Source organism: Heterocephalus glaber, unplaced genomic scaffold (genome assembly GCF_053883595.1).
Source record: "Heterocephalus glaber isolate CG9 unplaced genomic scaffold, H.glaber_assembly_v1.0 deba00001615, whole genome shotgun sequence".
NCBI lineage: Eukaryota > Metazoa > Chordata > Mammalia > Rodentia > Bathyergidae > Heterocephalus > Heterocephalus glaber.
In genome coordinates this window covers 194,228-211,172 of record NW_028258386.1, presented here as the reverse complement: position 1 = coordinate 211,172, position 16,945 = coordinate 194,228, and the positions used below count along the sequence as shown (strand labels likewise).

Genomic DNA, 16,945 nt, shown 5'->3' with positions numbered 1-16,945 from the left:
GCCCCACCCCTTCTCCCTGAGGCGGAGCAACATGAGCACCGCAGAGGCTGCTGGGAAGGAGAAGACACACAGAGCTCCTGAAGTAGCGTTTGCCGGACCACCTTTGTAAACTTTTTACTTTTAAGTAATCATACATTCAAAATAATCAACGTTGAAATGAGCACAAAAGCTTTCAGAGCTGCCACACACCCTGCAGCTGAGTCCCTGCAGTTCTGTCACACAGAGCCCTGTGACCTATGAACTGCCATGTGTCCTTCTCGAGCCAAGCACCCTGCAGCCACGTCCCCAGCTGAGTGCCCATGGCCCACAGCAGCTGTGGTGTCCACTCCAGGGCCTTGGGGTGCTCGCTGGCTTTGACCTCCCTATTAATTTTAGTTTTCACTTTTATTTCTCACTTGCCCTGAAGCTGTAATTCTTTTTTGGGGGGGGGCGACCAGGGATTGAACTCAGGACCTTGCTCTTGTGAGGCATGCGAGGCACCACTGAGCTAAATCCCCAGCCCTGTAATTCTTTTTTGTTGTGTATAAATAAGCAACTTTAGTTTTTGAAAAGGTTTATTAGTACATGTTTGCAGTACACTATGAAGTTTCTCGTTTTCAGCAGTTTACCCCACCCCACTGACCCCACAGTATTTCCCTCATCCCCAAAAGCAGACACCTCAGAGGTCACTCATGTTCTTTCCAGGCCTTTGGCCCCACCCTGCTGTGGGCCCAGGTCCCGCCATGTCTCCGTCTGTCACCAAGGGGCTTTGCACGCAGTCCCTGGCATGTGTTTCGCGGTCATCTTGTATGGCTGTACCTGAGGTCCTTCCTCGGTGTTGCTGAACGGGTGTGTCACATAGCTGTGCCACGGCCCTCACTGCTGGGCACTGGCAGTTTCTGCTCTGAGCAGGAGGTGCGGGTCTTATGGCAGCAGCTTCGCTGCTGCTTCTGAGAAGCAGCCACGCGTCAGGGCTGTGACTGACCTGGCCTCGGTCCCTCCTCATGGGTGTCAGTGAGGGGCCACTGGGGCTTTGGTTCTGTTTCTAGCCACACCACGCCTCTGCATCTGTCTGCTGGCCCCTGTTTCCCTGCTTTGGAAAAATGCCATCTCAGGTCTCCTTTTGTGTTGAATCGGGCTGTCCTCCTGTTGTTGAGCTGGGAAGGCCTTCAGATGTCCTGGCCTCCTCTGTGATCACACGTGTTTATGACTTTCTGCTTGTGTCTTTTGAAGTACAAGCATTTTGCTTTGTGAAATCCAGTTACCATTTCTGTTCTGTCACTTTATCCTAGTCCTATGGTGTCACAGGTGTGGATCTGTGTGACTGCCATACCCAAGAACCAGCCTTCCTGTCATGAACTGCTCATGCCCCTAGAAGCAGTGTTTGAGCCACGTCACACCCTGTGTGCCTTTGTAACACTGCCTATTGTCCCATAGGCTGAGACAAGCCAGGGAGCCCTGGGCACACTGGCGAACGTTGTAACCTCCCTGGCTAACCTGAGTGAATCCTTGAACAATGGCGACACTTCAGACATCCAGCCGGAGGACCAGTCCGCAAGCGAGATTACCCGGTACGAGCCAGGCTCCCACACTGCTACTGTGAGGGTTGAGGGCTGTGAAGCTGTCGCAGGGATGGGCACGTCTGGCGTCACTGAGTTTAGCAGCAGAAGGGTGGATCCCTTGTGTGCTGTGAAACAATCACACTGCTTTTCTTTCCAAACGATGGAAGAGGAAATTCAGTAATGTGGGGCAGACTGCACTCTGTCACCCTGTTTAAGGCACCTGTGTGGTGACAGCTTCTCCCCGCTTCCACGTTAGCCTGTTCTGGGTTGTAAGTTTAAAGCTCCATCCCCAGGGCCCAGCCACAGTGGCAGGTGGGAACACAGCAGATGCTTCCACATTGGGCTTGGCCTGGGTGTGGCTCCCTCCACTGCTGTCCGTGATGCCAGGCCAGCCAGGTGCATTGTTGGGGACCACACAGGTCTGGTCCTCATGGTTTTGTGAGGATTTTGTTTTATGTGGGTTTTGGGTTTTGCTTTGTTGTTTTGGTTTTTTTCTGTATAGTCCAGGCTGGCCTTGAACTCACGGCCATCCCCCTACCCCAGTCTCCCAAGTGCTGGGTGTGTGCCACAAAGCCTGGCTGGGTTATGGGGTTTTTGTTGTTGTTTGATTTTGTTGTGGTGAGACAGGGTCTCACTATGTAGTCTAGGCTGGCCTTCCTTCAACTCACAGTCCTCCTGCCTCAGCCTCCCTAGTGCTGGGATCCCAGGTGTGCCCATTTGTCCACTAGTTCTTGTGTTCACTTCGTCTGACAGCAGAACTCAGGTCACAGGATCTGAGTCAGGTAGAATTCTGGTCCCACCACTTCCCATTGGGTGGTTTTGGGGAGGTTATTAACCCCATGAGTGGTGATGTCTAAGTGGAGAGAAGCTCTGCCTCTCTGGTATGAGGCAGGTATGAGAGGGAGCACCCGGCTCCTCGGAGCCGTGGTGGGCACCCACCTACCATGTGGGGCCTGCAGGGCTCCAGGCCCTTCAAACTGCAGACCCACGGCATGGTCCACTCTGTTTCTTCGCAGGGCATTTGACACTTTAGCCAAAGCACTTAACACTGCGGATGGCACCTCACCCCCTAGCTTGGCAGATGGGCTGGATGCCAGCGGAGGAGGTGGCATCCACGTCATCAGCAGGGACCAGTCGACACCCATCATTGAGGTTGAGGGCCCATTGCTCTCAGACACACACGTCATGTTCAAGGTGAGTGGCGGCGTTGGGTGAGACTCCACCAAACTGGCCCACAGGACCCAGGGTTCCACGGCAGTGTCCCTCAGAGTTGTCGTGTCTCGGGGTGCACTGATGGCCCATGACCACTCTGGGGGTGGGAGCCATCCATCTGCCCGCTGTGCCCTCCAGAGCCACTGGAAGTAGATGGGCCACTCCTGAGACGCCAAGGCCCTGGTCCAGGAATAGTCCTGCTTTTCCCACTCCACCAGAGACCGAACTGGGGTGAAGGTCCCCTTCCATGCTGCCCACAGCTTCTCTGTGTGGGACACTGCTCCACAGTGAAGGAGCATCACCTTGGCGCAAGGGCATCTGTCACCTCCCCGCAGAACAACCCTGTGCCTAGGATTCCACTTAGACCTCAGTCCGTATCCTAGACCCAAGTAGGACATACCTCAGCCTGGCCCCCACCCTTCTGGGCTGTGAGACCCTGCCTCCCTGAGCCAGGATCCCAAGCCTGCGCCTTAGGCAGCACATGCATCCTTAACCACACCGTGTGTCCACAGCTGACAATGCCTAGCCCGATGCCTGAGTACCTCAACGTGCACTACATCTGCGAGTCGGCGTCACGCCTGCTCTTCCTGTCCATGCACTGGGCGCGCTCCATCCCAGCCTTCCAGGCACTGGGGTAAGTGGCCAGGGAGCAGCTGTGCTGCCTTGTGCACCCCTCAGTCAGTGTCCCGGATGCTGAGGGCTGGGGCCAGGGGACAGGACTGGACCTACTGAGGCAAATGCAGTCCTCATCCTGCACATGCTCCTGGCAGCAGGCCTGCCCTGGTGCCACCTGGGTGCAACATGGGCACACAGTGACAGGGACTGCAAACCGCAGTCGCTGTGGTCAGTGACCCCCGGGGACTCTTGAAGGCAGGCCAGGCATGCAGCGCAGCTGGCACCCCTCTGTTCCCAGGCAGGACTGCAACACCAGCCTGGTGCGGGCCTGCTGGAACGAACTCTTCACCCTCGGCTTGGCCCAGTGTGCACAGGTCATGAGCCTGTCCACCATCCTGGCTGCCATCGTCAACCACCTGCAGAACAGCATCCAGGAAGGTGGGGCTGGGCTGGGGCCGGGATGGGGCCGGGGCCGGGCAGGCCAGGCTGGAGGACCCCATCGGGCCTTTGCCAGCCAGAATGCCCGCTGCATTGCAGATAAGCTGTCGGGTGAGCGTGTGAAGCAGGTCATGGAGCACATCTGGAAGCTGCAGGAGTTCTGCAACAGCATGGCACGGCTGGAGATAGACGGCTACGAGTACGCATACCTTAAAGCTATAGTTCTCTTTAGCCCCGGTAAGATATGCGGTGGGGACACGCCACCTTTCCACTGTGTCTGCTGCGATTTCTGAGCGTGATTCGTGTTGTCACTGGCAGTGTAGACAGAGCCCCACTAGATCGTGTGTGACCCGTACCCTTGTGTCCCATGCTTTGTCAGCTGTCCTGCGCAGCTATACTAAACCCATCCCTTGTAGCTCACAGTAGTGCTCCTGGCCCTGGGGGTGCCAGACACTGAGCAGATTGGTCAGGGTCCCACCTGCCACACCTGCCACCCTGGATGGCAGTGTGCAGAGTGGGCACCTGGCCCCCTGAACTTGGTGCTCTCCACCTCTGTTCCAGCCCTCCCAGAGCCCAGGACCCCTGGCATGCCAACCCAGGCAGATTTGGCTCCCTAGGGAAGTGGTTAAGCCAGTGCCACAGGTCATACCAGGTAGGCTAGTGTCTGCAGTTGAAGAGGAGGCGGTGGACTGTGGCAGAGAGTAAGCCGTGCCCCCACCGCCCAGCTCCAAGAGCAGCTGCCGACCCCATGTACAGTTGGGCCCGACTCAACCTTTCTCTTCTGCCATAGCTAATAAAAACAGGAGAGAGGATGTGTAACCTAGAAAGCGGTAATTCCTAATTACACATAACTTTGGGATCTGTGTTTCCCAGAAGAGTAGGAAGCCAATGTCCAAAGCCATCAGGCAGGCTGCTCAGGCTAGGGGTGCCCATCCCAGGAGCCCGAAACTCCAGCCTCTTTCCCAGCTAGACCAGCCTTCTGTCCACCATGCTTGGGAGTCTGTCAGGATTTGACTGAAGTGAAATTCTAGGGAGTCTGCCAATGCACTTCCAAACGCAGAGGGGAACTTGGGGTCCTTTCCTGTTCCAGACCACCCAGGTCTGACGGGCACGAGCCAGATTGAGAAGTTCCAGGAGAAGGCCCAGATGGAGCTGCAGGACTACGTGCAGAAGACCTACTCTGAGGACACCTACCGGTGAGGACAGCCCACCAGAGCCTTCCCTGGGCCTGCGGGACTCAGGCGACACCTCGCACTGCCCTGTGGCTGGTGGGAGTGGAGGCTGGGTGGTCTCCTGGGCAGCCTCAATCCCCATGGAGGTCCTTTGTCCTCTGTCGCCACCTAGAGCAATACAGAGCCCTCAAAGGGGCCAAGCATGGCCTTGGAGAGGAGCGGGGACTTATGGAAGAGTGACTTTACCCCAATAAACTGATCTCAAAAGTCCCTTTATTTGGGTGAAAGTTAATTACAGGTACTGTTTGTAACAGCAGACAGCTAGTCTAGGTATAAATGGGCACAGCACCAGGGCTACAGAGAGTGAGTCCCTGCCACCACCACCTTGTACATTACTCACTTCCTGCTTCCCTCCCCACTCTGTCCCCCAAATAAAACCATAGTCCACAGAGACACGGCCAGGCTGGGCTAACCACACAGCTTAGAGCAAGTCTGCCCCGAGGGGCCTCAAGTCACCCCATCTAACTCCAGGACAGTCCCCAACAGGTCTCCATGTGATGGGGTCCCTGGCAGGCAGACGGGCAGGTCGCAGCCTCTCCTTGATGACCTCCACACCCACCTCTCACCAGCTCCAGCTCAAGGCAAGAGGCCCTGGAGTGGGCCTGGGGGCTGCAGTAAGCACCTCACACTCAGGGTTTCCTCAGCATCACTACCCTGTGGGCTAGGAAAGTAGATACACTGGTTCTAAGAAACCCTCAGGCACTCCTGGTCCAGCCGGGAACCTAGGAAGTGACAGGTGATCCTTTCTGAGAGAACTCAGAGAGAGACCTACTCAAAGACAGTTCCCTGAGAAAAGGTCCCCAAGCATGTGCCAGCTGTTACGTTCTTGGGCCAGACTATCCTGTCCTGCGGCCCTTTCTCATCTCATCTGGTCCTCCTGAACCTTCCCAGGACCTCTCCACACATTGCTGGCAATCAGCCGCCTCCGGGAAGCTGTCCTGGGTCAGCCCTGCCATCTCCTTCCTGATCCTGCAGTCTGTCTGCCCAAGACCTGGGTGCCATCCCTTCCTCTTCCATGTGCCCAGCAGTATGGACAGTGCTCTGTGCATAGTTCAAATGCGTGCTCTCTTCTGAAAACAATGTGTTCACTGTAGAAAACAAAACATCCTAGAGAGCAAAAAGGAGAAGAAAAATTTACTACAGTGAAGAGCACTATGAGAGATACCTACTATTAACATTTTATGTCTTTACTTCCAGAAACTTTTCTGTGTAGTGTGACTGGGATCATAACACCCAAGAGACTGGTAACCTTTTCCCAGTCAATAAAATAACCATTTCCACGGCTGACCTCTCCCTGCTATGGGAAGGTGGCCAGGTCCGATTTGGGCTGTGGTGCAGTGGCATGGTGCCACTGAGGCAGCCTCCCAAGCCATGCCACTGCTGTCTGTCCCCCAGGCCAGCTCCTGACACCTCCGGTACACAGGTCCATGGCCCTGCAGGGCATGGAACCCTCCCACCAGGGTCTCTGTGGATGAAACCTTCTTACTGTCCACTGGCAGTATTAACTGGACACAGGAAATGAGGGCCACAAACACAGTTTTCTTGGGACTATCATTCCAACCCCAGAGCTCAGACTCAGCACTGGGGCAACGCCCATCCAGATGCGTGTGTGGACTGCTATATGCACACCTCACAGCTCTTTGACCCTCCTCTTTGAGTAGCCTGCCATGGTCTGTCCTTGTTCGTGGTGCAGATGCTTACAGTCCTCCCTGTAGAATAGGGTAGTAGGCCCTTAACCCCATCTGCTGCTGGGTTTCTGAGTTCCTGTTCTTTCTGTGGGGTTAGGGAGGGTAGCTACAAACTCAAATGGACAGAGCACACCTACATGCACCTTTGTGTTCTTCCCTGGAGACTCCTGCAAGATACCTGATGACAATGGCAGGCGGTGGGTGGGGTCTGTTCGGTCGCCATCCGGGCCAGGCCCTTGTCTCACATTGCTCCCTCTTGCAGATTGGCCCGAATCCTTGTCCGCCTGCCGGCGCTCAGGCTGATGAGCTCCAACATCACAGAAGAACTCTTTTTTACCGGCCTCATTGGCAACGTTTCCATAGACAGCATAATCCCTTACATCCTCAAGATGGAGACAGCGGAGTACAATGGCCAGATAACCGGGGCCAGCCTATAGGCACTGCGCCCTGCCAGCGGGGGCCTCTCATACCCCAGAAGACAGTGGTGGTGGAGTCCGGTATGTGCAGATGTTCCTATGTCAGCCACTCCCCACCTGGCTTCTTCTTACTGTAACCCCGGGCAGTCGCGACTAAAGACTAGGATCCTTTCCTGCCGTGAGAAATGTTCTCATGCCTTTTGATGAAGCAGCCGACTTTGGAACAATCTTTTAAATCAATTTGTATTTAGAATTTCTCAAAGGGCAAAAAACAAAAATGAAGTTTTATAATGTCAGAGACTAGTATTAAAACTAAAAGAACCTAAGAGAACAGTATGCGTGTAAATATATGTCCTTGGAATTAATAGCTACTAATTACCAGGGTAACAACATTAGCACTTTCTAAGCACTTCTTATCAGAATCTGTGACATTAGCAGCATCTTGCCTGGGGGCAGGGAAAATGGAAAACTGTCTCTACTGAGATGCTCAGGATCTCTGGATACGCGCTAGGCCACAGGAGACAATCATGTGTTGAAGGAAGAAGGAAGGATCATTCCTAATCATGTGCACATCATTGTCAGAGTGCGTCATGCCATCCATGGGAGTGTGCTGGCCCAATGGCCAGGACCCAAACCAGAAGCCACCAGCTACAGGCTGAGACTTGTCACTCTCCTGGCCTGTGACAGCATCTGCAGACTGCCTGAACCTGGGTTCTGTGCTGAGGACGGGACTCAGGATCAGAGTGCAGCCTGGCAGACCTTCACCTGACTCCACAGGCACCAGAAACACCATCACCACTGTGTACAGCAGCTGAGCTCCTGACCCGACATGCACAGCAGACACTCAGGACCTTGAGGGCCCTTGGAAAGTGTCCGAATGGCTTCCCGGCACCCTGGAAAAGGGCCTGTGTGTCTGTGAGGCACTAGAACTGTGCGCTTGGACAGAGCTGACCCTCCATCTTGCCTGACCTGTGTGGCAGGAGGCATCAGGATGGTTCCTTGCTTTTTTTTAACACAGGACCCTCCCAGTGTCCCCATACTGGTCTTCTCTTCCATAGCCTTTCAAGGTGTTTTCCTCAATGGATACGGCAGTGACCCCCGTTCCTGAGGCCATGCTCACTCTCCTCAAAAATGACAGTGACCATGGTTTACAGCAAGAACAGACTCCTGGACTGCACCAGGCATCCTGGGTTTCTGTCTGGGCTGGAGTAAGAAAGCCCTTCCCGCAGGGTGAGGTTAGTGTCTGTTTGGGCCTGTGGGTCAGATCTGGCTTTGCAGAGCCCCCAACCATGTGGTTATTGGCTCCAGGTACCACAGAGGGTCCCAAGGGTTGCCAGCTGCTGCTGGTCTTGCTGATGGGAACTACTGAGTGTGCACAGCATCTCTGGCTCCTCCTGAATTCCCATGTGGATTTCGAGGTGTCATCACAGGTCGAACCTGGGAGGCAGGTGTTGGGGACATCAGGTGGCCAGTATGAAACAATGATGTAATTTGTTTTAGTTTTCTAACCCCAGAGTGTTTTAAATTTTACAGTTGAAAAGACTGCCTGGGACTGCGGGGTTCAGTGGTTCCCTTTCTCTGCCTGGGAGGGATTCCAGTTGGGCACTGCCAAGGGCAGTATGTCCTGTCACCACAGCTCACAGCTGCCCTCATCATGCTCCTCAGGGTCCAGTGTGAGCACCTGAGAGGGACAAGGGATGAGGGCCATGCAGAGCTCAGGAGCACAGCACTGGAGTGGCTTTGTGTAGGAAGCTGCTGACTCACCAGTGCTGGCCAATTCCAGGGGCCACGGGAAGACTCCCTGGCCTTGCTGTGCAGTGGCCCCGTCTTTCAGGGTCACATCACATGCCCAGTCTTGCTGCTCAAGGTCATTTCCCACCTCCAACTATGTGTCCGTCCCTTCCCCATCTTGTCAGATGGGTTCAAGTGTCCACCTAGGCTGGGTACCAGCATAGTCCTTGCCTGGAGTACATGGGACACCCTGGGCCCATGAGGAAGGACCAGCCCTCAGTGGGGGAACACGGCTTGGCAGCTGTTTCAGGCACATGCAGTCACTTCTTGGCCACATGGCTCTTTCTGGAAGCATTTCAAACAGTGCTGCAACAGGCATGAACAGGACAGAGCAGACACAGGAAAAGACCAAACTCCTCTGGCAATAATTCTCAGGTTCCTCCTGGAAGGCATCCATAGAGGGTTGTCAGTCCTAGTGTCCAACATGCATGTACACGGGGGAGCTAGCCTGGCATGGGGTCTCTGGTTCTTTTGGTTCTAACTTCAGGGTAGGCACCTATGCTCTGCCCTCGGAGGATGTCATCTGGTGTGTTAGTATTACAGGTGGCGCAGTTAGGAGATGGCCCCACATCCCCACATCCTGGGGGCCAAGGATCACAGGCTCAGGTAGTGAGTGCTTCCCTGAGGAGCGTGTCACAAAGCGGCATCTCTGGGTCCAGTCTTGAGACCTGCTGTCCCGAGTCGCAAAGCTTGCTGTCTGCTTTCTAGTGCCACACCATGCAGTGGTGTGGCAGGTAGCATTGGTGCTCCTGCATCCAGGCACGAAGGGAATCATATGACACCCCTTTGGCCCGCCACTCCCTCTGCCCACCTTGGCGTCTAGATCATGTTGCTCTTGGGAAACATCCAGAGCCAGCCTCCAACCAGGCAAGGCTGGGCCAGATCTCCACACCTGTGTACAGTGTACATAGCATGCATCTGTGTACATAGGTGTACATTATGTGTACAGCTTCAGCCACCACCTAGCCTCCGCTGTGACAGCTAGAATAGCTGCTGAGATACCTGGGTGCAGGTGTCCAGGGGACTGTGAGAAGGGCCAGGACCCAGGAGGAACTCAGGCATGGTCCAGCTGAGGGTATTGATCTGCATCCTCCAGGTCCCGGGGGCCAAGGCAGGGGACAGTACAGCCCAACAGTCAGGGCTGGGTGGTGGCTTTTACTGCACCAGCTCCTTGCCTGAGTGAAGGGTCTTGGTGATAGCCAGGGTGGTAGCATCAGTGCCCATTGTCCTGGGCCATCAGACAAACCCAGCTCCTGGCACAGCACCTGCTGGGTGTTGATCAGGCATCACCACCACCAGCTCAGTGTAGTGGCCCCGAGTCTACACACCTTAAATCAATTCTCCAACTGTGCATGTGCAAATGAAACACACTGACTTAATTTCTTTTTGTAAATTGGAGTTTGCATTCTTGGGATTAAAAACTCCATTTTAATATGGATACATTTCCCCTTAAAAGTACAGATGCCAATTTTCTTCACCAGATCTGTCGTGCTTTCTCCCTGTAACCAGCTTTCCACTGAAACTCGGGACCTGCAGATGGATAGCGCAGGAGCTCCTAGGAGCCTCAGGTCTGAATTAAGCTGGCCCAGCTAGAAGCACTTCACACGGCCACACACTCAGTGCCTTTTGTTGAGACATGGGTTGCCGAACCTTCCCGCGTCCCTGTTCTGATGTCATGCAAGCTTCCTCGGAGTCCTGACCCCCACCATGATTGCTAGACCTTGCCCAGGCCCCTGCTTATTGTGACAATCACACTAAATAAACTGGCTTTCCAGTCAATAAGGGGAAGCCTGATTGTCTCTGAATGACTTTAAAATATCCTTTTGGGGGCTATAAACTGGGAGCTCAAAACGTATCTTTGGGGAAAAAAGAAATGTCATATTTTTAATGCCCAGCTATACTTTCATTTAAGAAGGTAGTGATTTTGGCCTCGATATTTACACACAAAAGTCCCCAACACCATTTACCAATTGAGAGAGTGCTTTAGCTTAATGTAGAGGTAACGTCAGCAAGGGGCAGACTGACAGCACACCCGGCTCTTCGTGAAGAAGAAAGGACCCTCCTGTCACTGTCACTTCGTTGGCCATAGTGTTGCTCATGGACTCAACACTGCCACCACACATGACTCAATGCTGGAATCTTTTCTACCCTGAAACCAGTGTTCAGCTAGTTTTATACCCGAAAAGCTGCACCTCTTTCTCAGCACTGCCCGTAGTTCCTGCTATATTCTGTAGTTCCTGCTATATTCCGGCCCTGTTAACGCATAGCTGTATCGCCAGCCCCTTTGAGATGATGTCTGTTAAAGGAGAACCGGGTATTAGGTTTTCTTGGGACCGTTTCTGTAACCTCTGCCCTTCACAAGATAGAAAATACTGTTCATGCCATTACCTTTTAATACCAGGTTCCAAACCTGCTGGAAGCTGCGGCTTTACACAGCTTCCATCCTGTACAAATCAGCTTTGTTAAGTGATGGCATTTAAAAACTAGCATGTTCTTTATAAAGTGGATTTTATATCTAATCAGTGTCTTCAGTCTTGAAGAATCTGCATTGTTGTGTTTGTATATAGAGTGTCGCAGTGCATGAGTTAGCTTTATGCATTTTATTAAATGCTGTTTCGATGTGGCATTACTGTTGTGGCTTAATACTACTACCTACATGAGGTTTATACTATTAAAGTGGATTAAAGACACCTGCCCCGCTCCTCATTTCTCCTCAGAGCTATAGCGACACTGGCCCAGCGTGGGGTGGGGAAGGGGGGGCTCTGAAACCACCATCACCAGAAGGGACTGAGGGCCTAGACTTACAGGTGCCATGAGTAGGAAGCCAGGGTGGGACATGGCTGCCACACAGGCCTCCAGAGAGCAGAGCACAGTGGGGCCACATCAGACCACCAGCAAGCAAGTCCTCCCAAGGAGAGGTCCACTGTCCTGAGAAAATGCACTTAAAGATTTGAAAGTTAGCCAGGTGTGGTGGCACACACCTGTCATCCCCACACTCAGGAGGCTGAGGCAGGAGGATCACTATGAATCTGAGGCCATCCTGGGCAATGTAGCAAGACCCTATCTCAAAGATTCTGAGTCCGAGTAAACTTAGTGTGTCATGTGACCACTCGTTTTACAGGCCCCGTTGGCTGGTGACAGACTCAGTGCAGCCAAAGAGTTTTAAATAGTACTGACTGGCGTACCACGAAATAACAGAGTTGGTCCATGTCAGAGAAATGCCCAGAACCACCTGGGGCATGTGGCTCTGCGAATAGGAGTGTTCATATGCAAACCGCTTCTAGCAGTCTCCCTCAGTTTTCCCATTACCATACATTCATAGTTAAACCCATCTTTTATCACCAATATAAGGACAAGACAGGATTAGGTGAGAAGTCCCATTGGCCCTGGCTCCCACCCACCATCTGTCTGTGACAGTCCACGCCCGAGGTAAGGGTGGCTGTGCAGATGCCCGTCTGTCTGCCCTCGGGCACCTACCCCAAGCCCCACACTGCAGGAACAGAGACCTGGGACTCAAGTGCCCCGAGCCCTGCAGCTGGGTGGAGAGGGAGGGCTTCCTCTGCCCCCTCCAAAACACCCATGGGAGAACACAGGGCCACCCTGGTACACCAGGTTACTCACACACACCTGTCACATGGCAGAGCCCCTGCCCACCACCCTCACCTGAACTGCAAACTAGAACTTGAGCAGCGGACAGAAGACACAAACTGCCCACCTAGCATGATCACCTCCAAGGCGGACAAATCACATTGTGGCTCCTGTCACCACACTGGCCAGTGACCTTGTGTGGCAGATGCTGCCTTCTTCCCACCACATGGAGAAGCCCTGGGGCACCCACTGTTCCCTTTCAGCCTTGCGCGCTGCGTCACTGTGCCTAGCAGTGACCAGGGCTGAAGCCAGGTGACTAAGGGGAAGGCAGCACATGCTTAGTAAGATGTTACAGAGCCTCCCAGCCACAGCAGGCCAAGCCAAGTGCCTTCCACCAGCCCAGGTCCAGTCCTGTGCAGCCTGAGGACCCTGCTGTTTCGAGACCTGTTGCTAGTCCTAAAAAGGGAGCCCAGCAACCCAGCAGCAGTCCATCGGGAGGCCAGGAGAGGGCCAAGGGTAGGAAATGACACAGCCCAACCCTAACCCTTCTACCCTCCAGCCTGAGGACCCCCCAAGGGACCAGATCCAGCCGTGCTGTCCACAAAGCCTTTATTGACAGGGCAGGAGTGTCGGTCCACGCAGCAGCCCTCAGATCCCTGCACGCAGGATCCTCTATCCAGAGTCCTCACACAGTGTCCTTGCACACAGTATCCTTGTACTCAGCATCTTCACACGCCGCATCCTCGCACACAGGGGCCCTCTCCGCATGGCACCTCAGTCCTGGGCATTGGCTCTCAGGGCAGCCCTGCCCTTGCCCGTCATCTCCTTGGGCAGGGGCACCAGGCCTGGGCACGGCACCTGGCCTTCCACCTCACACATACACTCCCGCAGGCAGTACCTCCGGGGCCCAAAGTTGGCCGGGTGGGACAGCCGCTGCTTCTCCTGCTCCTCCTGCTCCAGCGTCTCCCTGCCGGGGCAGACAGCAAGGTGTGACAGTGGCACAGACATGGGGAAGGGGACCGGGCAGAGGGGTTGGAAATGCTCCATGGGTCGTTCCTGTGTCTTCACGCATGGAAAGGAAAGGGATGTGACACAAGTGGCCTCACCCAGGGAGCTGAGGCTCTCAGAGGCCCAGGGGCAGTGACTGGCTCAGGACACACAACTCCCCTCCCTCCTGCTCCCTAGGCCACGGCAAAACTCACTTGCTCTTCCCCAGGATCCTACAGATGTGCTCCACAATTTCCCCGTTGCTCTTGGTCTCCATGTCCACCAAGACCTGCTCTCCAGAATCTGCAACGAGGTGAAAGTGAACATAAGGGAGACAATGTGGGCCCAGCCTGAGCAGATGCAAGACAAAGGGGACACAGCCAGGTGCAAATGAAGCTGGCACGTGTGGGTCTGGCTGGTTCTCAGCCAGGTTACTAAGCTAACTCGTGAAGTCAGGCTGTCCAGCAACCGGATGTCCACATGCAAACCGATGATTCAGGCCAAAACAGATCAGAACTTTAACCCTAAGAGCTGAGCTTTACCCACCTTCTAGAAGAGAGGAAAGTTAAGAGAGGAGGGTACAGAGCTCTGTAAGTGCCCTCTGATGTGTGCCACCCTCCCCAGGTAGGGGCCCACACCCCCAGATTCCCCAACCCCATCTCCGCATCTCCAGAACTGTGAGGAACCAACTTGCTTCCTTCCCAGTCACTCAGACCGAGCACCATGCAGAGGTCCCACAGAGCTCACAGGTGCCCTGGCAGCCTATGCCCTCCCAGACCACTCCCACCTGCGCCTAGTTACACCATCCCCACATGCTGCCTGGGCCCCTCAGGGCTGCCCTGCCATCTGTGACTCCTTCCTAGGTTAGGGCCTGTGCTGTCCCTGTGCCCTCCTCCCCAGCCCTTGCTCTGTGAGGCCTCATCTCCAGCCAAGCTCACTCTGTCTTGGCATAAACCTAAGGTCCTGGGCTCAGCAACAGCTGGCTAGACTGTGGTATTCCTCAAATGGAATACTACTCAGCAATAAACATGGATAAACTGAAGCCAAGCACACTAGCTGTTGCCTATGGTCCCAGCTACATGGGAGGCTGAGGCAGAACGATTGTTGGAGCCCTGGAGTTCAGAGCCAGCCTAGGCAACACAGTAAGACTGGCTCAAAAAGCAAACAATTGAGTCCCCGGGATGAATGTAATCACTGTGTACTGTGAACATGTACTAATAAAGAAAAAAAAGCAAATGGATCCACTGACCTGTGTGGGGCCTGCTGACAGAATTTGCTCAGGATGCACAAGGCCCTGGATTCAATCCCCAACACCAACAAATACAAAACAAGGTACTGACAACTTCACACAGGTGGATCTCAAAACAACAAAGAGGAAAAGAAGCCTTTGCAAAAAACAACCCAATAGGACCCTCCCCCTCCCCAAGGGGCTGTGCCCCCAGGGTGGCACCAGTGGAAATGACACCAGCCAGCTGAAGGGAGGCGGATGGGAGGAAGGGGGGTTCCCCAGGCGCATCTTCCACCTCCAGTGTCCAAGGCCATCCCCAGGTGATGGTCCCCAGGTGACAGTCCTCAGGCGCAGCAACCACACAGCCCCTCACTCACCCAGGTAGAAGCGCAGGAAGGGAGACGGGGTCATGTTCTTGAACATTATGATCTGCACCCAGGGGTTCTTGTACTGGATCTGGGGGATGTTGAAAAACACAAACTTCCTGCCAACACAAGGAAGGGAACCCGTGAGACTCTCCAACCCCAAAAGCTGGAAGAACAAAGCTGGAGGAAGGAGGGACACTGGCACCAGAGTGGGGAAACTCAACAGGGCAAAATAGGAAGGGAAAATGAAACTGGAGAGGTGACCACCACGTCAACCACTGGTGAGCACTGCCACGAAAATAACTCGAGAGTGTTTTACAGTCCCGCTGTTGAGAAAACCCTTAAACCCACACCCAGGACAGAACAGTGGCTCCATAAGATCTCTGCATGGCAAAGGTTACCAAAACCAAATTCAACGCCAGGGATTTAGCTCAGTGGTTCCAGTGCCTGCCTCACAAGCACAAGGTCTTGAGTTCGATCCCCAAACCAAAAGTGTTTGCAAAACAAAGGGCTAATTCTCACGACACAGAGTCACACATGTCACTAGCAAAGCACTGCTGTGGCCACCACTTTCCAGCAACTGAGCCACACAAAGAAACCAGGACACAGCCGGATCCACCCGAGACAAACACATAGCAAGGATCTCAGATGTTCATGCTGGAGTGTGGGATGAAAGGGAAGAGAAGGTGCCCTGCCGGACATTGCAGCACCGTATTCTCCACTCAACAGAGGGCCAGGAGATAAGGGAACTGCCCCAGGTCACACGACTGTGACGACCCAGCTTCTGCCACACTGACCTGTTACCATCGCGTTCCCAAATCCACCTGCATCCCAAGGCTGTGCTGAGGCAGTGCACGCACAGAGAGGGACAGAGCCCTCTGCCATCAGTAGGCAGCTCCTGGCCACCCAGAAGCCCCGGGCCACAGCACTGTCCCCGGATTTGGAATGCACGAAAATCTCAATCGGGGCAGCAGAACTGTGGCAGGCACAAGATAGGCAGGAGCTGGCTGGCAAGCTAGACAGCTGGGGCAGTGGGCCGGCTCAACCCAAGGGCACAAATGGGACACGCACATATCATCATCAGGAGCAAGGATACCAAAGAGACCCTTGAGATCCTACTTACCTGGAGGCATTAAAACACTTGAGAATGTGAGGATGGGACCTGTTTTGATTGGCTAGCCCTTTAAAAACCCGAGATATACGTAAATCTAACTTTCAGCTTTGACAAGCCCACAGTGTCAAGCAGACAGGACGCAGCTGTCACGCGCAGGCCAGCCTGTCCCCACCCTTCCAGCCACAGGACTGGCGCACACAGGTACAGTGGTCGGGAAGGCCCATCCAGGTGCGCCCCACCCCGAACCAGGCCTCTCGGGAAGCGCAGCCTCGGGAACCTAACGCCGACGCCACCTTCTGGCAGGAACACGAGCGGCTCTCGCTTCCCTCCGACTGCTCGAAAGCCCAGCTCCGAGGTTTCTGCGGGCTCCACCCGCAGCCTCCTCCCGAGCCCTGCCCCTTCCCGCCCCGCCCCGCCGTAGGGTCCAGGTGTGGGGGGGAGACGTCTGGACTCCAAACTTGGACCTGAGAGAAGACAGGACGGCTCCAGTCCCGCGACAGTGCTCGCTTGCGGGGCCCCACTTACCTGGCGCCCTCGCCCAGCTTCCCGTACGTGTTGTAGTTCACTGTCATGACCTTCACTGAGTCCTTGAACATCACGGGGCCCTGGCCCAGGTACTGTAGCGTGCGGCGGATAGGGAAACGACCCTTCATGAGCATAGCTGCGGCTCACAAGAGCCGGTGCGCCGCGGGGCATCACGGGAGCCGCTCCCGACGGGCGGCGCGCGCTG

At 54.6% G+C, this 16,945-nt stretch overlaps 2 protein-coding genes across 9 annotated transcripts in view; one reads left to right on the top strand and one right to left on the bottom strand.

Moving 5' to 3' along the window:
- Positions 1 to 11,623, top strand: part of Nr2c2 (nuclear receptor subfamily 2 group C member 2) — a 75,188-nt gene extending 63,565 nt beyond the window's left edge. For 7 of the 8 annotated variants that reach the window (XM_087196818.1, XM_013067725.3, XM_004870470.4 and 4 more), the window contains 7 exons: positions 1,417 to 1,550; positions 2,558 to 2,735; positions 3,266 to 3,387; positions 3,667 to 3,806; positions 3,906 to 4,043; positions 4,897 to 5,002; positions 6,989 to 11,623. In XM_087196818.1, coding sequence (XP_087052944.1) covers positions 1,417 to 1,550; positions 2,558 to 2,735; positions 3,266 to 3,387; positions 3,667 to 3,806; positions 3,906 to 4,043; positions 4,897 to 5,002; positions 6,989 to 7,163 — 993 coding nt within the window. In that variant the 3' untranslated portion in view covers positions 7,164 to 11,623. The remainder of the gene's footprint in view (positions 1 to 1,416; positions 1,551 to 2,557; positions 2,736 to 3,265; positions 3,388 to 3,666; positions 3,807 to 3,905; positions 4,044 to 4,896; positions 5,003 to 6,988) is intronic. The other variant, XR_015445671.1, reaches the window with a different exon arrangement.
- Positions 11,624 to 13,113: 1,490 nt separating this feature from the next.
- Mrps25 (mitochondrial ribosomal protein S25) lies at positions 13,114 to 16,945 on the bottom strand. Its single transcript, XM_087196820.1, has 4 exons — positions 16,741 to 16,945; positions 15,114 to 15,220; positions 13,724 to 13,811; positions 13,114 to 13,488 (listed from the first exon to the last, which is right to left on the bottom strand). The coding sequence occupies exons 1-4, from the start codon at positions 16,872 to 16,874 to the stop codon at positions 13,296 to 13,298; spliced, it is 522 nt and encodes a 173-aa protein (XP_087052946.1). The 5' UTR covers positions 16,875 to 16,945; the 3' UTR covers positions 13,114 to 13,295.